Here is a 21,362-nt window from a genome sequence, read left to right as displayed (position 1 = left end):
TATCTTCATCTAGCATTTTTTCTCATTTTCTAAGAAGTCCTGCATTGCAGTTTGTACAAAAGGCAACATACAGTTATTTGTGAATGCAGAAGATGAAGGACTGGACAGTATTCTTGAGGAACAGAAGTAGGCTTTTCTTCCCTTTATTTTGGCCTTTGTAAAGCAGTATACACTCTGCCAAAATAGTTCTGTCTCTTAAGCCACCAGGCAGGGGATTTTTCTGGATAATCATATATCACTGGAGAATGTGTTCACGCATATCAAAGTGTCATGAACCCTGAAGCAATAGCATATATATCTGGCTGGTATTAAAATCAATCCTAACACAGTCATGACTACCTGTCCACCTGTCATGCAACCTGCTGCTTTGAGAGGATTCATCTGAGGCATGTTTTTAATGTTCAAATTCTGTCTTGGCTTCCTAGGCTAAGTCACTACAAATTCTGTTGATTGGCATGAAGTACAGCTTCTAGCCAGTCATGAGAGAAATAGCTTACAATTCAAGGCAGTTCTATAAAGCTCAGAAATACTTTTCAATGGCTGCAATAAACATTCTGAAAACAATGGCAAGTCTGCATTTGGAAAATGTTATCAAGGCTTTATTTTAATGACCAGATCCACAGTAATGACCTGCGTTTTTAATTTAAATAACAAACTAAAGCAATTTAGGTACTTTACAGGGAGTAAATGAAAAGAAAAATGGCACATCTTAAAGACAAGAAAGCAGCTGCTTATTGGAAAACAGACAGAAAACACACTGAATGACAAAAGGAGCCATTGACATTAACTAAAGAGGTCAATAGAGGCAGAATCTGTCTATAGAGAAACCAAACCAGCTGGCTGAATTTTGGCAAGTATCAATACATAAAGCAGACCTCTGCTACAGCCAACTTGCTGGTAGTTTCCCAAATGGCGTGTATTCCTTGTCAAGACTGCCTAATTTCAGTGACTGTGTACGATGCCAGGAGAAATTAGTATTGTTATGTGTCAGTCGTTGTTGTCCCTCGCGGTCTACTATCCTAGGTATCATAGTACCATAACGATCGTACTGGGCTTCCGCCCCAGGAGCTTTCTAAATGCTTGCTCATACTTTGGATTTAGCTTTGGGTGAGTGTCTATATTTCCTCCTTAGCTATTTGTGTTCTTGTTTTATATGAAGAGGCTAATACTATTTGAGCATTGTTTACTGTACATGAAATTTTGTCTCTTTGCCACATTGCTTACAGTGGTTTACAATTCTTGTGGCATTCTGAGGAAATTAGAATAGTGGGCCTGATATAAAGGAGCATTTGGGGATTTACAGATATCTCCATAAATACCTTCATGTCTTCTCTTGGTGGTTCAGCTAATAAACCCAGTTTTGTTTTACTCTCTTTTTCTTTGTTCTTACTAAAGCTGTTCAGAAGAACACAGAAGCTTTGCTCATGTTCTCCCACTGTAGCAGCAGGTTGCAGGAAGCATGATATTACCAGGAGGACAAGCTATGAATTCAGTTTTCCAACAAGCAGAAGCAAATGAACTTTTAAACCCCCTCGAGATCCTGGACCTAGGCAAATATCCTTAGTAATATAGCACAGTAAAAAGTACAACAGGTTATGTGCTATATGCAGTTTATATTATCCTGAGATATAAGTTTAATTTTAATCTCGGAGGTATATTTATTACACACTGAGAGCAAGAAGGCATGTAATTCCTGATTTTCCAGGTGCTCTCACACAGATATATGCACAGATGTGTATCATATTCAGAATGACTCTTTGATCCAAAATATTTCTAACCAGCTCCTATGAAAGAACAGGTGTAGTACAATTGCATGTAGCAAGCATAAAGAATAAATTAAAAGAGATAAAATAGCAGCATGCTGCCTCGTACAGTTGTTGGGTTTCAGTGGTCTCAGGCATTTTAGTACAGTGTGTGAGCTGCTTAAATAAGAATAAATTTAATTATAATTCTTTATTTCTAGTGAATAAATTGAGAAATAGTTGAATATGTCAAAGTTATTGATTCTGCTATTAGTTCAAACACTAAAGATAGCATGGCAAAGAGCCATGCCATCTCCCATGAAAAATAACTGGGAAAATGAAAGTAAACAGTGCAGTAGAAGAATGTTTTTCCTTGATATTCTGCTGATGATAGAAATCAGTTGTTGATCTCACGTGGAATAAGCAAATTTGTAAAGTATATATGTCTTTCTCGCAGTCATCATTGTTTCTGATGGCTTACAGAGTAATCTTCTCAGAGCATGTCTTTGGAGAGTCCTAGTGTATCATGCCCATTCTATTATCCAGAGAATCATAAAATGCAAAGATACATCAACTGGCAGATCATGGAATTGGGATCCCTAAAACTACTGTCTGAAGCACTAGTACAGTTAGCATGAAATGAACAACAGAGCTCTTCAAGTAGGTCTGCTCATAAATACTCAACAAATACAGAATATATTTTGTGTTAAGGGCTATGACAGAAAATCACATAATGCAATACTCCATGTGCTTTTCACAGTATGAGATTAAGCTCCAAACCACAAGCAGCAGAATTTCTGGACTTCCTGATAAAAAGCTGTTCAGCTGCATTTTAGGGTGCTTTAACCACATATTTTTAACTGGAATAATTTATGCACACTTTTCTTAATTATTTTTCTAACAGGAAAGTAATAAGGAATTTAATTTAAATGTGCATCTAAACAGTAAATTTTACTATTTACAGCTTTAATTACATCAGACATGATGTCTTTGGAGAAGCCCTGTGTAAGTCAAAAAAGAAAAGATTTAAAATGTTATGAAATTCTCTAATCATCTTCATCAGTTACCTGTCCCTGAGAGCTTCAAAACCCCAGTGTCTTTGCCAGAACATTCTCTTAATCATAAGAGATATGCTTTTTCAATCATATTGAAAAAAATGGAAAAAATATTGTTATGTTTAGTGTAAGACAAATTACATCCAATTCAGCTAAGTTTTCAAGTACTGAATATTACATAAAACTATTCAGAAGAAATAAAAGTGGAAAAATTAATTAGGAAATTATAATATTGAATAAAAACCAAGGTAAAGTGTCCTCTTGCAAACATTCTGCAAACTTAAAACTAGGATATTCACTGGATATATACTTTGTGATGAATTATTTGTCTGTCTTTGATGTAACATGAAGATCATGTTACATCAATTAATAGGCATTGATGGAGGGAAAAGCTAATTATGCGATCAAAGATAGGATATCATATTCCAAAGGAAAACTGATTGTATTAAATAGTTCAGAAAAGGCTTACAAGAATGATAAAATGGCAATGCTGTGTGGAGCTGAACAGAAAGGCTAATAATGGCCAGAACTGGGGGGGGTGGTGTGGCAGAGGGGGGCAACACCACACCTGTGAAAAGGGGTTAAATATCTAATATACTTGGTTGAAAATGGTGATTAATTCCACAGATCATAGACAGCATGATTACTAGTGCTTGTTGGTTCAAAGGCAGTCATGGAATTAATTGAAATTGTGATTCTAGAAACAAAATAGGAAATAGTGGGTTTTAAATAGTTGGTCCTGTATTCAGAATGTTTTTTCCTATATAACTCATCTGTGCATTTCCTTCAAGGATTGTACAAGGATTGCAACATGTATTTATGCCTAGAGAATTGCAAATTTGTGTGGCAGAACGCAAAGTAAAATGTAAAGTACAGCTTGCCCTGTCATATAAATATAAGCAAAATCTGTAATGTTGCAACTCCAGACCAGAGAGCTTTATGGAAGAAGTTGTGCATGGCATTTAAAGTAGGTGTGTGATACAACCATGAGGTCCATCTACAGGAAAGAAAATCTGCAGGCAGTAACTTTACAAGTCAGTAGTGTGGTTCTGGAAGAGAAGCAGCAAAGATTTTGTTGCCTGCAAAGGAACCGTAGTTTAGATGGGTGAAGAACCTGTGCACTCTTCTCTCAATGAACCTAAATAATTCCTGTTAAGTTTAATGAGATGAATGCATATTTTAGGAGGAATTTTGCCCATGTATTTCCCTTTGATGGTGCAACACTGGGGACTGTGTCAGGAACCTTTGAGGATGAAGTAGATCCAAAAGGTATATCTCTCCTCAAATGTCCATTATAGTCTGGGGCAGCACTGAATTCTGTATACATGATGGCATACAGACAGGCAGGGCAAGCTAGACTTAGAGAGATGACAAGTCTGGTGCTGTCTTTCTCAGAGTAAAGCTATTGCTGTGTGGCTATTGTGGATACTGTGGAGTTACAGTTCAGGAGCGGAGAGATTCCCTGCAGCCTTGGAGCTGTTGTAGAGACAGTGCTAGGAGTTCTTCCCTCATCCTTAAAGAACAATGCCTTGCATCTTGAAATTTTGTAGGAGTGGCATAGCAACCACTTATGACAGTTAAGAAATTCAGACTGGAAGGGTTAAGTTATGAAGTGCAATTCCTTCCTACCATAAACCTCAGTTCATATATTCTACATCAAAAACAATTCTAGCTCTTGTGAAATTATTTTGGCAGATTGCTTTGTTTTCTATTAACTGTTCCTCTTCATACTGTGATGTTTTGCTATTTCTTATTTGCATAACAGATATTAAGGAGGATGGCCAACTCTCTTCCAAAATGGTTCCTCCCTAATAAGTAGCTGATAATTCCCTGCAAATATGTAGCTGCTGTGCAAAGGCATATGAACTAGCTTTAAGCAAGCTAGGTAAGCAGTGAAGGGTTGTCAAGTTCAGAGCTCTGTTGAGAAGCAGAATGAATCAATCTGTTATAAGGTCTGTATTCTGTCTTAGGAGACAGTCTGCTGGTAATGCTGCTGGTCCCAGGGCAGGACTGTGTGAGACTAACTTCAGTTTCTTACTGTGGTGCCACTAGGGGCTCAAAGGATTTATTTCCTGGCAATGGTTACCAAAGCTTATATTGTGACTAGCCTGGGGAAAAAAAACCAAGCAAGCAAGCAATATAGGAGAAGAAGAAGGCTACTGGCAACTCCTTCTGTTTTGATCCTTCTAAAACTGTTACCTTTTTAAAGTAATAGTTTTGTCTTGTTTTGCTTGAAAATCGCTTCCCACCCTTTCTTGTAGTTGCCCAGTGAAAGACTGCAGCACTCCACTTCCAGGTGTTCAGAAGACTTACTAGGCAGTGGTTAATGTCATGCAGATCATTAGCACTTGTTGCAGTTTGATCATCCCAGTTCCTGTGACCCTAGGTTGAATTGTTTAACTAGGTCTCACAGAAACCCACAATCAGCAGCCAGCTATTGAGTTTCCCATATGTAGTATGGGAAAAGGGCTGTGTCGTTCTACAGTTACTCTGTAACATTCATGATTTACTTTTATGCAGAGATAGCCTCTCTCATTTCCAAAGAATTTGTTATAAAGTAATCTCATGTTCTAAATCCAACCATTTTGGAAAGGAGAATTTGGTTAAAACTTTCTAGGCTCATAGCAATTATCATTAATTTTAATACCTAACTTGGCTGCTGATATCAGAACCTTTAAGTTAATGCTCTCTTTATCCAGTAGGGTCAAAGCTTTACATGTTACCTTTTGTTTGAAGAACTTAAATGCGTAGATAGATGTTACTAATTTTAACCTTTGCTCACCCTAATGGTAGGGTACCATGCTTACAATACTAACTAGGGAACGGAGGAAAATAAGGGAGACAATCTCACCCATGATCATACAATGAATAACAGAAGGATTGATTCTCTCATCACACTTACGCCCGCCTCCAATACAGCTGTCCCATTGATTAATGTTAAGTTTAGGAAGTCTACACTTCTCTGTAAGTTAATCAGTATGCTGACATTTCTTCCTCATGATATTTGTTGCAGGTTGAGACTGGAGATCTGGGAGATGTATACAAGATTCGGGTCAGCTGTGATGATGTGCCATGCTTTCAGGGCTGGCATTTGAAGACTTTTCACTTAGAAGGGCTACATACAAAACAAGAACTGAACTTTGACTGTAACTGCTGGCTCTCTCTTAACAGAGGAGATGAGCTAGTGAAAGAATTCCCTGCAGTCAGGAAGGACCAGAAAACTTTACAAGGTAAAAAACACCGAGGAAATATAAACAGTGTAAACTAACGTCTTGAAAAGAAATCAGTACCACAGATATAATATAGCACTTTGTCAGGATTTGATTTCTTCAGTGGCTCTATTGCAACTGTCTTCATATATGCATGGCAAAAGTGCTGACCACTTAAGAAATTGTAATTTTCCAGTTAAGCTGCATGTTGGTTTTCACTGTTGCTAAGTGTCCTGTGTGATTCTAGGTGTGCAAAATGAACAATATGCTTTTTAAAGATAAAGCGCATATTCAAGGAATGGAAATGATTTGTGGTGGGCTTACTATTTGCCTGGGGGGGAAGGGGGAAGGAAGGAGGGGGAGTGAGCAAACTAGTTGTGTGGTTTTTCTGAATTACTGACTGGACTTAAACCAAGGCACTATTAAACTTAGCTTATAATAGCTTTAGTTATTAACATAAGCATCAGAAATAAGCCTAAAAAACCCAGGTTTTTGTTTTTCCCTGAGGACAATTTTTTGACCCGCTGAGAGTTTCAGAGTATATTCAAAGATGCATTAGAATGTAAAGACTTATGGACTTACTTCATTTATTCAGAAAAGATAGCAGTTACACGTGAGACAACAGTGATTAGAGACATGACTGCTTTTCCAAACTGAAGTTGCAGAAGTTCTGGTCCCTGAATACTTCAAAGCTATTCACAACCTTAAAAGAAACTACAGCATTATGTTATTTAAATGTTCACTCAGCGGGACTGTACATTAAAAATTGCATTTGAAAAATTTTGGTCATTCTTTTTGTATGACTATGAATATATGTGCAATTTAACAATCCTCCTTGGAAGAAAATCTAATTTGACTGTGTAGAACTGCATTTATGCAAGAGCACTGTAAAGGCAAAAAGTTTATAGTTCCTGTCATGTACCTTAATAAGTGCATTTTATAAATTTTTATACTTACATGTAATGAAGCACAGCATCTGGATACATCTGTCTTTGCTATTCAAATTTGCATAAACTTTACACAGTGTGTTATTCTTTGACTTGTGATAGTTATTATCTGCTGCAAAAATAATTCAGTTTCTGACAGCCCCCCAAAACATCAGATGAGGTCTTATTTTTCAGATCTTGCACAGTAAAATAGAATTGGACAGAATTTATCTAGGTTTTAGTAGCTCTAAACTGCATAAGTCTAAATTGTCCAAGTCCAATTTCTTTTGAATTTCAATGGAAAGTAATGGAACATCTTCATTGTGCTTAGCATGAAGAGATTGGATTCATAAAAATTAACCTATTGAAATCATTGTGTAGCAGTTTTTTTGGCCACTGCAGAAATAAAGCCAAGGAGTAGTCTTACTAAATACTCTGCGTTGCAGTTTTCTTTTAAGTACACTTTGTAGATAATCAGTTTGATTTAAATTTTCTTTTCTTTTTGTACAGTCTATAAGTATGTTGTCTCTGTACATATTGGTGACCGCTGGGGAGCAGAAACTTTTGCAAATGTTTATATCAATCTCTATGGCAAAAGAGGTGACACGGGTGTGAGGAAACTTCATACATCTTTATCAAAAGGAAGAAAATTCCAAAAGAATAAGGTAATAGCACAAAAGTGCTGTTTCATATGCTCAGGTGTTCACAATGCATTAATTGGAACTTAATGGCTTTTCAGAATGCATCTTGCTACAGATGGGCAAGAATTTGAAAACACAATTTATCTTTCAGGAGTTGACAGTAGATCAATGCTAGTATTATTTCCTGTACAACAAGAACATCTGTATGTGAAAATAAAGGCTCCACATAGGACACAGCAGATTTTTGGGGAGAACCTTTGTGTTCATGCTTCTTACTTCTTCCATTCCAAATACAAGACAGCACAGGTAGCAAAGAATTAAAAATCAATGATTCAAAGTAAATTACAGAAACTGCTGTGCAACTTTTGCAGTCAAAGATATTTCTGTAACAAAAATCCCACACGAAACACTAACTCAATGTCCAGTCAGTAAGTTTAGACAAGAGAAAAGAATTCCAAGAGAATGCACATAAAACCAGGGTTTTTAGATGACCAATAAGATTCTTCTCTTGTGTAATAGGCTTTCCTATGAGAGGTTCACTCACTGAACACTGAAGTCTGAAAAAGTTCACTGTCAAGATGTACATTATCAAGGACAGTCTTTGATTTCCGTGAAATTATTTCACTAGGTGGAATCCATAACACTGGGCCATATAGAGAAAACCTAGATTTTTTACAAAACAAGCAAGAATTTAATAAGGCATATAATTTCTTTCTTTGCATTTCACGTTTTTCCTTATCTTGTCTGTATTCTTACCCACTGATGCTGGTGTTTATTTCTCTTTTGTCTTACTCTGAATTCTCCATTCTGCTTCCCTTCCCATCTCTTGTCTTTTGCTTAAATTCTTCTCCACCTTTAACTTCCTCCCTTCTGTTGTTTTCTCTTTTCCCCATTTGTGATTGCTGAAATGATTCATATTGTCTAAAGATCTAATGAAGTTATAGTGTGTGGTTAATGATGAATGTGGGAGTCAATGTTAGGTATAATCAGTGTGTGCTTTCTTAGATTCGGAGGGGATGTTATATATCAAATATAAAAAAACTCACACAAATTTTAAACCTTCAGCTGAACCCAAGACTGTATTTTCCCTGAAGTTCAAGCATATTCAGATCCACTTTAATTAAGTTTTCCCCTTTTTTTGCCTTTTTTTTTTTTTTTTGGTAGGTGGATTCATTTTTGGTGGAAGCTGTTTCTCTGAGTCAGTTGAAAAAAGTGGTCATAGGACATGACGGAGAAGGGTACGGGGCTGGCATGTACCTCAAGATGGTAACAGTCAAGGAATCACAAGACTCAGACAAAGAATGGGTCTTCCCATTGTGGAACTGGCTTGATACTCATCTGGGATTATGTGAGACTGTTTGTGAGATTGTGACAACTGGTAAGATTTTCTGCAAATATATGCATACACATATATAAATTTGGCCATAGCTCTTTCAGCTCTCTATAGTATTTTTCTTCCATTGAAAACTTGAATTTTCGGTTAGATCTTACTGTTATAGCAAACCCAAATCTGGTAAGGTTAAAGTGAATAAAATCCCATCCTGTCAATATATTGTCTATGGAATGCTTGCCTTCCAAATTAAATGTAGCACATTGAAGTGAAAGCTCTCTACTCCATGCTTGTGAGACCCTACCTGGAGTCCTACATTCAGCTCTCGGCCTACAACATAAGAAATACCTGTTGGAGTGAGTCCAGAGGAGGGCCACAAAGACGATCGGGGGCTGGAGCACCTCTCCTGTGAAGCCAGGCTGAGAGAGTTGGGCTTGTTCAGCCCAGAGAAGGCTGTGGGGAGATGGTACAACAGCCTTCCAGTACCTAAAGAGGGTCTACAGGAAATCTGGAGAGGGACTTTTTACAAGGGCATGTAGTGACAGGACAAGGGGGAATGGCTTTAAACTGATAGAGGGTGGGTGCCCAATACAGATAGCAGTTATTCAGTAGCGTGTTGTTTCTGTGTTGCAAAGAGTACATTTTACCGAGCTGTTCCTTTCCATACAATGGTTAAAACAGAATGAAAATGAAGGAAAACAGCAATTAATGAAGAAAAAGGGAGGGAGATAATAATATTGATCTGAGGATATGGCAAATATTTTTGTGCGCTTATTATAGGTTTATGTGTCAGCCTCACACTATTACAGTATGTATTATATAGCTAAGATCTAGTTACAAGCAGAGTTCATTAGTATTATACATTTTGCTTTAGGTCCCTACACACTACAGATGGCTGGTGCGTCTAAATGATAAATTAGTTTTAGTAACATTGATTGCTTTTTTAAGAACAATTATTTAGAACTCTAAAAGGTGAGTGAATGTTCTTTTAGCAATTACTTCTGAATATGACAAGGAAAATACCAGGGCATCAATAAAATACTTCTGAAACTAAATTTTAAACACAGAATGAAGATTAAGTTGTTAAATTCTTCACGAAAATTTTACTAAAGTTTTAGACGTGTTAGTGAACTGTTGTTATAGATACAAGATAACCTGCAAATAAAGCTTTATTTGTGTACTATAAAGGCTATGGTCCTGCTATATTATGCCATTCTGTCATCTTTCCTCTTTCTGTTTTATAATTTTTAAAGGCAGAAGATTGACTTCCAGTCCTAAACTTCCTGAAATCAACATGACGACGTCAGGTCTCTGGATAATGGACATCACTGGATCTGACTTGAGCAATGAAGAGGATCCAATATCCCTTTCTTTTATCTTTTATGGCAACCTGAGTCACAAAAAGTTGCCGCTTCAAGTTACAGGAAAAGCAATTCAAATCAAAGTAATTCAAACTTTCTCTACTGAAAGAAAAGCCTAAGAATCATGTAGCCAATAACACATTTAATTCTGAGATAAATTGTTTCTTTCAACTAAAATACCAAGCTGATTTTTAAGTCTTCTGTGTAGTTGGCACAGATTGTCATTTTTGTTTGTAGGTAGTAACACTGTCACTGGAACAATGGGTTTTGAATAAGCAGATTCTCCCAGTGTCTCATACTGAGAATGCTTAAGTGAGCAAATTGGTCCCTTGGTGCATATCGCAGTATATACCATGCTGTAGGTACTGATTTGCAGGTTTTGTTGATCTCACAGAAGTAAGTACTTTGTAAACTTAGGAGATACTGTGGGATACTATGCAGCTTTTGGGGCTGATAATGGCAAAGGAAGAATCATAAATGAGATTAAATCTACAGAAAGTTAATTTTTCTCTTTCATGTAATTTATTCATCCCTGCCACCATATTTCTTTGAGCTATCTTGCACGTTTTCTCTCTTTTCTTTACCTGTATCTCTTGCCTTTTCCTCTTGATCAGTTTCTTTTTACCCACAAGTTTTCTCCTCCTTTATTCAGTACTTCTACCCTTCAATTGTTTGTCTTGACTTCCTCCTATTACCCATTAACTGAAATATTGACAAGCATCTGAAGTCCACTTGAACTGTAGCCTGCTTCTTTTCCCAGTGCTCTTATTTCCCTCTTGCAGCTGTAATTCCTTCCTAGTGCCAACACTGTTTTACTCTTATGCTTTTCTGGTTTTGAAGTTCAGTAGAAGGAACTGACCTGAAGGTAAACACTGCAGACACATCCTCTGGCTCAGGAAGTGCCTGAGCCACAAAGTGCTAAAAGATAGGACAATATTCAAATGAAGGACTACTACTTGTTCTGTTCTTGTACAGCTTGTTCCATCCTTCTGTTGTCCATTGTGGGTTTTAAGGAAATGGCTGATCTCTGTAAGAAAACTTGAAGTTTTAACCTTATTTGTTTTTTCAGCCTTGGTTTTAATCTTAGTTAATTCATCCTGCAGCTGCAGAAGCAAACATAAGGCAAGACTGAAGGAATGGGAGAAAGTGGGCAGGCAGGGAATTAGGAACTTGACAAGTGAGCTTTGCATGACAGAAATGTGTTCATGAAGCTATATCCTGAAAGATGTTTCTTCAGGATTGACTGCTGGAACAGAGGAAGCAGGTAGTAAGAATAAATCAGGGTTCAAAAAAAGGGGTAAAGAAACCAATAGGAAAAAGCCCGAATAATGAATGAAAATAGATTACTTTTGATTTTGGTGTTCATCAGAAAGGAACCTTAGTTTGAACGAAGAAACTATTTCCTGGTTCTTCTTCTTACCAGCCAGGTAAGAGCTTAATGATTGAGCTAAAGAAATAATTGGCTAGTTTTCGATGTTCCTTTTTTCTTTAATGAAAGAGGAACTAAGCAGACTAGTCTAGGCCCTAAACATGATCCAAAGTGAGGAGTACCCAGAAGATTTTCCTGAGTTATTTCTAAGAACCTCTGGTAAATGTGAAGAAATAGTATGAAACATGAAGTGCACTGTCAGAGGAAAGGCTGAAGTCAGGTCACATGCACTTCTAGTTAGGCAGTATTTGAAATGAAATAGCAGGGGAAAGAGTATGAGAACTGGAGAATAGGAAGAGGAAAAAACAACTTCTGTATTCTCCTTTCTTTTTCCCTTACAGTGAAAAACTACTCCCTTAATAATTAAAGTTATCTAAGGCCTCCTCTACTTTTCGCTTACTTGCATAATGGTATGTCACAGAGATGCTGTACTGTCCCCAGTAGAACTAGAAGATTTTAGTAGACAGCCTCTGTATGAAAACATAATGTAGGGTGAAGATGAGGGATTTCTTAGATGTTTTCTCAAAATCAGATTAATTCTCCTTCAAATTTATAATTAATTGCACCATTTGTATATTACAAATTGTAAGAAATTTTTCTAGTAGTGTTTAAAATTTTTAAAATAGACTGAAGCTTTTGTTCCTGCAAATAGTCTGCTGAATCAGTGTAATATATATGAACACTGTGCCTTGTTCTGTGCATAAATTTCAGCAGTGACTGCCATCACTCGTTCCCCGATATCAAATCTCAAGTATTCCACCTCCAAATTCACATTAGTAAATCAATTTTGTATTGATTAGAAAGGGGAAAAATAGTAGTAGTTATAAATCTGCCCCAATTCTTTAATTACTGAAGTTTGTTCAACTACAGCTGTCAACTACGTTTGGTCTGGCACAGTTAGAATGAGATCCATTCATCTTCTCTTTCTCCTCACGCAGGATGAATTGGCAGATATTGGCTCAATATACAAAGTTCAGGTAACCGGCCCGCATAGCGTGCTAAACCAGCCATGGCACTTGGATTTACTGCATATGAAGCACACAGGCACAAAGGAAGAAATGTATTTAGCTTTTGACTGCTGGTTCAACCCTAACGAAGACAAATGTGTGGAGCTGCCAGCTCTCTATGCAGATGAGGAGCCTTTGCCTGGTAAGCTAGGCCCTTTTTTGTTACTGGGGTCAGGATCTGTCACTGGAATACCAGTATATCTCTTCTGGGACTAAAATAATGTGTGAGGATTTCCACAAGAATTTGGTATTAAGGAATTTGATGTTTTTGTGCATGCATTTATCACAAAAGAAAGCTGAGAAAACAAATTATTGGTATCAGGATAATGACAGATGCTGTGACTGCTGACACCAAACATGGGATCTTGCTTCTTTCATGTTAGATGATGTTCCAGTTTTAGCTCTTGTTTATGCGTTTTCTCTTCAAATTAACACTGTGTCAGCTGAAGATGTGTACAAAGTATAATCTACTGTGTGATATTGCCTAAATCTTCCTATTAAAAATGTATTTGACCTAGAAATAGTTATTTTTTTAAAGAATGAAAGAATTGCAAAGACCCCCTCAAAACAGAGATAGAATTTTTGAAGTGTGTAATAATTAGAGAGGAAAGGGATATCCAAGAATTTAAATTTCACTGGTGTTTTATTAATGGACATGAGAATTTATAACACAGGAAGAAATATTTCTCAAAAACATATATGAAGTTGTATGTTGAATGTTTCATTCCTGTTAGTAACGTGAATTTTATGATGCCTGAGAGATAATAAAGTTATTTCTGCCAGCCACTCCCCCCACCCAGGAATATGGAGAGAAACAACCAATTGCATACTGATAACTTGGTCACTAGCTATTTAAGAACAGGATTCCCATCTATCCAGCTTATTAAAATAAAGAGGATTGATGGGGATAGTAAAGATCACATATGGAAGCTTTTAGTGACAGTTAAGAGGTTTTTGCTAGAGGCTATAGTACAAAGATGTTCTGCTTAAACAGAAACTAATAGAAAAAGATGGAAGTGGCCCAGAAAAAGGAATAAAATATTCCATGTGAACTTTTGCACACTATTCTCTAAGGAGATTTTCCTAAATATTTCATCCCATTAAAAGCTGAAACTTGAGCAAATAAAACACTGGAGACTTTTTAAATCTCTGGGTTTGTGTGGGGCTTGCATAATTTTAAACAATTAATAACATTGCATTTATTTACTGAAAAAATCTTATGATTTTAGGGTTTTGATATGTCAGATTCAAAATTACTTTGGATGCAATATATACAGGATATGCAATCATGAATATTATAAATCTAGAGTCTGGTAAAAAGCTCTATTTTCCCAATTTATTTATGAAAAAAATTGGGAAAATTATAATTGTTCATAAATATATTGAGAATTTGAAATTGTGAAATACTTAACTACATGTAAAAAGTCCATAAGTTCAAGTAAAAAAATTGTAGACTACATCCCTCCAAGCTTCTATTATTCTAAGAACCAAATTGAGATACTACCTGTTGGTATTATCCTGATTTGTAAAGCAATTCAGTTTTGAGGTATATTACAAAATGAAATTGGAAAATTATGAAGAAATGGGTAGTGTCTACTAGCCTAGGATGCTTTTCACAAACCAATTTGTTGAGTGTGGTGATCTACAACTGTAGATCTATTCTTTGTAATCCCAGTACTAAATCAGTCTAAAATTTCTATCAGCTTCTTCTTTGTATTCCAGTTTCAATGCTAGAGACAAAAAATATTAAAAAAAAATCATTTTCATGTGTTTGCACTCATTATTGCTCTGAATGAGAGCAATGATGAGATAAATGAGAATGTTTATGGTTATGTCTTTAATGTCTTGATAGAATAAATTCAAATAACAACAAAAGTTTTGAGAGATATTGATCATAGCAAAGCAAATTGCATGTATATGACTCCATAGAAAGCAAAGTAAATATGAAAAACTAAGCATCCAAATATACAGTAACCATTATCAATATAAACAGTAATTTTTATCAGTAATGTCAATTGCCTGGTTGTAATGAAGACCATACTAATATAATTACTTCTCTTCTAAACAAAGTGATTCCATAAGATTTATCATGGCAAAAATAACTATATATTCTAATTAATAATCTTCAGGATTTTATTAATTCAGTAATGATTATGTGCAGGACATAGATGTGTATATTAACATACTGAGACAAAGTCATCACACAACAATTAACTGCTGTTAGACTTCATATTTCTTGATAATTTCTAGATAATTTCTTGATTTTTAGAATGTCATCATTTGTGACTGCAGTTGAAGGCATGTACCAGGAGATATATACAGCAATAGGTGCTTCTGAAATACAGCACCCTGTCCCATTTGCATTCTCACCTCTACTATCTTATCTTTCCAAGGAGAACCTGACAAGCTATAGAGAAAAACAATAACAGGTCTTGAGAGCTCCAACAGAAGAGTTCATCTGATAGTTCATTTTCTCACTCCCCCCCCCCCCCCCCCCCCCCCCCATCTTTTCTTACTGTTTTCCCCCATTGGAAAAATTACCTGCATTGCCTGGTTTTATTACAAAACTAAAATCACAACAGTGCAGGATGTTTAACTATACCTCTGACATTGAGAAAGGATGTATCGTTTAAACTGTTCACCCTTGAAAGGCTACTGAGAGTTCTGTGGGCAAATGTTACTGAATTATCACAATAAATGATATTTATAGTATGTAGTAAATTCCACAATAACAAAAAAGAGAAATTCAAAGCAACATCATCTTTAATTCATGTTCTTTTTCCCTGCCTTTTAATGAGCTCCATGATCACTTTGAGCTTTTAATGATAACTTTCAGTTTCACATTATGTTGGTTTACATCTGAAATAGAGCTTTTATCAATAGGCGTGGGGAGAGACAAAGAATAGCAAGGTTGTACAGAATATCTTATTTTCATAGATTTTTATTGTTGGGTTATGCTGCTTATCTGATAGTCAGAATAGTCCCACTCACCCTAAAGCTTTTTACCCCATTTCCCAGTATCCTGTCTATGTTATGCTTTTCTTCATAGGAGTTACTTTGTACATTTTTATTTCACTTACATAGTGGAAGTTCTTTCTCTGATCCAAAACCTCTGAAAGTCAATGGGAAACGTTTGCTGTGACTAAAGTTCAATGTGACTACATTGAACTTTAAATCATGCATCAATAGACTCAGCAGATTCAGCAGAAAATACCGACTCAGACAAAAAAATTACGTATGTTTCTACCTTTCAGTGTTTATCTCGTTTGAGTACTACCTGTGTGATCAAACCTACGCTCATGATTAAGTATATTAATGATTCTGGACAAAGGCAGTAAAGATGATTGTGAACACTGTAATTTCTAATCTATCCCACATGAATGGTCAGATCTGTAGACCAAATTCTTCTGATCTTATTCATGCAAGCAGCCTTTTGACTTCAATGAATCTGCTTTTATGACCAAGCTACACAAGCAAGGCAACACTCTAGATGATTAATACAGAATCTTACCTTCATATCCTAACTCTGCTGGAACCAAATATTCCATTGGCCAAGAGTCAGCTTAACATCTCATGTACTTCCAACTATCTGGATCTCCCATAAGATAAATTGTGAGTAGCTACACTGACTTTAAAGTAGCTATGTTGTCTGTCACCTGGCAGTGCATATTTAACTGCCTTGAAGAAAGGGATGAGATATTTTAGAGCCCTAGTCTAGAAAACCTCTTGGTTTACTTCTTATCATCAAACATGAGTGATGCCATCAATTGCAAATACTTTTCCAGTTCTTGGTTTAAATAATGAAAAAGTAAAACAAAACCAAAAATAAAAATCTCATGGGAAGTCCCTGAAGGAAATAGTGCTGCAGTGAAGTTCCTTTTCAGAAAACAGATTTTTCTCACATGTCATCCCAACATAGTAAAAGATAAATTAAGACATTTCAGAAGTTTATTGCAATAAGCACAGCTTTATTAGCGAACTGATACAGCACTTATTATTTAATGAATCCTTTTAGATATCAATTTTTCAATCAGTATGCAGAACCACCCTTTAGAACCCTTGTTCCAGTTATGTGACCTTTTTACTTTAGACATATAAAGAAATAGTTAAATAAGATGTCACAATATTTGAATTCAGGCTTTTTGATTATAGCACTCAATATGAATAGCACCAACTTGTGAAAAGAGCTGTAAGAAAAACTTAAAAATAAATAGCCTCAGAACACTACTTTTTTTTTTTTTCTCCCTGTTTTCCTATCACCTACACATGAAAATAAATGACAGTCTTCGCTTCTGGGTTCTAAGAATCATTCTCAACCTTACCAGAAATTTCTCATAATTATATCTTTTCAAAGGATGTAGAGATTGGTTAAATTGGGCCATTTCTATCTTGGAATAAATCTGACTGAAGAATAAAACTGTACTGAAAATATCAGATGTTTCCAGAATGTATACTTAGATATTTGTGTATCCTGTCGTGTATTTTATACCAAAATATGTATTTCAGACTTGAATTATGTGTGTTTCAGTGCTCTCTGACTTGAATTGTTGATTGTGAGACTGCAAGTACTTTTTAGTTTCTCCTTGGTTTCATGTCTGTCTAAAGCACCATTTCCCTTCTTTGCACACATGTGCTTTCTGGGAAAGCAGACATACAACCAGCCAGGTCCCAGGTAGGGGTAAGTGGCAGAGGCAGAGAGAGTTTGGAAGACTTTCTCTGGCACGTAATTGTCACATAGTCTAGATGTCTATGTCTGCTTTACTGTGCCAGTGATGAGGGTTGTGGGAGTTGGGGCTGAATAATTTGTAGTAGTTGAAAATAACTCAGGACTTGTAAAATGTTGGATTTTAAGGGTGCTCAGTCATTAAAACAAGAAAAAAAAATCAATCTTGAAGCTTGTGACAGAAAAGTTCAAGAGATCCTGTAAGCACTCCTGAATACATTCTTGGTATATGAGCACTCCTTATTGCCTACATTCCAAGTGTGAGTTTGCATTTTACAGTGGATAAAAATGTTTGCTCCTTACAAAAAAATTAGAAAATTGTGTTTTACAAACCTGTGTTTCTGCAAGATTATGTTTTTTTTTCTTAGGCCAAAGTAATGATGCTTATGGTTGGCATCAGAGGAACCTTTAGACCATCTAAGTTTAGACTCCTAAAGTCTCTAACCCTAGCATATATGGGAACCCATCATAAGTGTTTTCTACAGCACCTGCCTTTCCCTGATGGCTACGTAAGGATCATATTTCTAGTTGTCCTGAGTTCAGCAGTAGCAGTCATTTTTCTTCTTCTTAGTAGCAGGTGCAGTGCAGTGTTTTTGACTTTCATCCTGGGAACAGCACTGACAACACCGGTGTTTTTAGTTACTGCTCAAATATTTACTCTGACCAAGGACTTTGTGAGTCTCATGCTCTGCCAGGGAGGAGGGGAATCAGGGAGGAATCAGAGAGAGGACACCTGACCCAAACTAACCAAAGAGGTATTCCATACCACAGCACATCATGTCCAGTAGGTAGAACTGGGGCAGTTACCCGGAAGGGCTAGGTCACTGCTTGGTCGGGCTGGGTATTGGTAGGCAGGTGATGAGCAGTTGTATTCTCTTCTCTTGTTATTTTCTTTATCATCATTATTATTGGTGGTAGCAGTAGTGGTTTGTGTTATACCTCAGTTACTAAACTGTTCTTACCTCAACCCATGGGAGTTACATTCTTTTCGATTCTCCTCCCCATCTCTCCGGGAGCGGGGGTAGGGAAAGAAGGAGGGGAATGAGAGAGAGACTGCATGACTGATTTATGGCTGACTGGGTTTAAACCATGACACTAGTATAGCCACCAAAGTTAGATTCCTAACGTGACAGCACCAGTATTATACAAATGAACACAGATTTACAGATTTATTATTGTAATCCAACTAAGAGTAGACTTACGACACTAGGAGGAAAAAAAAACCCAAATCCACAAAAAAACCTTCACATTTTTTCTCTGGGCTTCTCCTTAAAATTGTGCAAATAATGATGAATCTTTAGATCGTGATCTGCTCCTGTTTAAGTGTTTCCTTGTTCACTGTTTCCATGATGAACTCAGGGCTAAAATAAATCATTTGAAAAAGGACCATAGGAGTTTTCCATGAAGTTTCTTTGGAATGCAGTCTGGTCTTATCATGTCACTCCCCTGTGAATTACATATGAAAGAGGCAAGGTACAGGTGCCATAGGTGCCTTTTCTAATCTCTATATGATGATCACAGCTGAGAAAATAAGAAATGCTTTTCTTTAAACTCAAATTTCCCTTACCTGGTCTCTACTTGTGCGTTTTTACATAGTACACCGGAGGTTCTTTGAAGAATCATGCAAAATGTGAGGAGGTTTTTCTCTTTATGTAACAAAGCTGATGTTGAGAGAATTTCTAGCTAATTATTTCTGTTCCATATTAGCATGTTTTAACTCAAGAACACTGTAATGGCATTATGGTCTGACTAGTAAGCTTGATAGTACTGATGTGTTACTTCATTGGGTGATATTTTTAGGAGTTTAAAGCTTACGACAATCAGGTCATAGCATTCTTCTAAACCACCCTAAAAGTATGAGCTCCCATTTCATTTCAAGGAGAAAACAATAGACATAGAGGAAGAAAGAAACAAAGAAATATGAGTAAATAGAAAGCAGAACTTAGACTTTCCAAAGAGCATGAAGTATTTCTTAGAAAGAAATTTCCTACCTTGGGAGGCAGGGAGCAGTACATAGGAGATCCTGTCTCCCAAGCAGCAGCCAGTACTGCTGATTTTCTGGGAATGGTAAGTTGTGTCAGAGCAGAAGAAATCTGTTTTCTGCAGACTACCAAACAGGGAGTTTTATAGCAGGGATGCTGTCCTGGGTTCAGCAGTAGCATTCATTTTTCTCCTTCTTAGTACGTGGTGCAGTGCTGTGTTTTTGACTTTCAGCCTGCGAACAGCACTGATAACACCGATGTTTTTAGTTACTGCTCAAATGTTTACTCTGACCAAGGACTTTGTGAGTCTCATGCTCTGCCAGGGAGGAGGGGAAGCCAGGAGGAATCAGAGAGAGGACACCTGACCCAAACTGACCAAAGAGGTATCCCATACCACAGCACATCATGCCCAGGATGTAACTGAGAGTTACCCACAAGAGCTAGGGACTGCGGGGTTGCATGAGGTATCAGTTGGTGCTCAGTCAGGTGGGGTGGAGTGAGTTATCAGTCGGCGGGTGCTGAGGTGTTGTATTCTCTTCCCTTATTTCCTGTATCATTATTATTACTGGTGGTAGCAGTAGTGATCTCTGTTATACCTTAGTTACTAAACTGTTCTTATCTCAACCCGTGAAATTTGCATTCTTTTGATTCTCCTTCCCATCCCTCCCAGAGCAGGGGGAGGGCAAGAAGAGGGGGGAGCGAGTGAACGAGCTGCGTGACTGGGTTTAAACCACAACAGATGTGTTTTGGATATGTATGTCACGAGGACTGAAGAAACCTGTATTCTTTGTTCTGTGGCACAGTGTGGAATTCAGATGAAACTGTCAATTGTTTATGCCATTGACAATGCAGGTTTTGGGCAAGGAGCACTCGTGACTTTTTTCTTTTTGCATCTGTATTTTTTCTGAAGTTGTAGAATATGCAGTCCATTTGCACACGGGAGACTTGAAGAAAGCGGATGCAACTGGTGAGGCATATCTATGTGTGCAAGGAGAAAAAAGCAACTCGGGGAAACGATGGCTTAACTCGAGAAACAGCGTGATCGCTTTTGCTAGAGGGCAGGTAAAACAATGAGAAAAAATATATCTGAATCTCTGAGTGTCTTTTTGGTAGAACTTTTGTTTACATAGAGCATTTCATGGACAGTATATCAAAAATACCAATGTTTTGTGCTCCACATAGACATAATTTTCTCTTGTAACTAAAAGGTGATTGTCTCCATAGGTAATGTGTTGCTTTTAAGCATCATCAGCATTGTGCAACAGTGAAAGTTAAGCTGATGAAATAATTTTGAGTTGGACTAAATATACAGTAAAAGTTCTATTTTAATATTCCATAGTTTTAAGGCCAGGGATGTGTCAGGGGTTTATGAAAGCACTGTTAATATTTCTCTAGGATATCTTGCCTCTTTACTTACTTTAGACCATGATTTTTTCTTATTAACTTTCCTGAAGAGTTTTTTTTTTGTTTTTTTTTCATGTTTCAAGTCTTGCACTCATTTTAGCTTTTGAACATTGCAATCATATTCTTGTTTGTTGAGGCTTAAAGAGCTTTTCCTAGAAGAGTAATTCCTGGAGTAGTTACTGCCATAAGAACAAAGTACTAAAACAAATTTCAGTTCAGAGGAAATATCTATTTCATATCAAAAGGAGTTGTCTAGCTTATACTTTACTGGGCCCTACTGTTTGCTCTGCGTTTAGGTTTGGAAGACTTTTTGTTTTAAAGGAATCGTAAAATCATAGCAAAGTATATAGGAATCTTCTTTTGGGGAGGGTAGGAGACTGCCTACTTTTCATTGCTGACAGCCAACCCCGATTGGTTTGTTCTCTGATGTAGAAATTTAGAAAAATCTGCTTGAAATATGCTTCATTTATTCTAAAATAATGCCTCTGTTTATTTTATTTGTTTTTCACTTCTAAAGGTTCTAGAAGACACAATGTTTTTTATATGCAAACCA

General features: G+C 36.7%; 1 protein-coding gene across 1 annotated transcript in view; it reads left to right on the top strand.

Moving 5' to 3' along the window:
* Positions 1-21,362, top strand: part of RP1 (RP1 axonemal microtubule associated) — a 217,828-nt gene that overhangs the window by 128,383 nt on the left and 68,083 nt on the right. The window contains exons 33-38 of the mRNA XM_062633144.1: positions 5,811-6,027; positions 7,443-7,597; positions 8,738-8,951; positions 10,157-10,347; positions 12,632-12,842; positions 20,316-20,467. Of these exons, the coding sequence (XP_062489128.1) occupies positions 5,811-6,027; positions 7,443-7,597; positions 8,738-8,951; positions 10,157-10,347; positions 12,632-12,842; positions 20,316-20,467 (1,140 nt within the window). The remainder of the gene's footprint in view (positions 1-5,810; positions 6,028-7,442; positions 7,598-8,737; positions 8,952-10,156; positions 10,348-12,631; positions 12,843-20,315; positions 20,468-21,362) is intronic.

The sequence above is a fragment of the Pezoporus occidentalis genome, unplaced genomic scaffold (genome assembly GCF_034315485.1).
Source record: "Pezoporus occidentalis ecotype Australia unplaced genomic scaffold, CSIRO_AGI_Poc_V1 ctg4, whole genome shotgun sequence".
NCBI lineage: Eukaryota > Metazoa > Chordata > Aves > Psittaciformes > Psittacidae > Pezoporus > Pezoporus occidentalis.
Note: the sequence above shows the minus strand (reverse complement) of the source record. Positions and strands in the feature narration are given on the sequence as shown.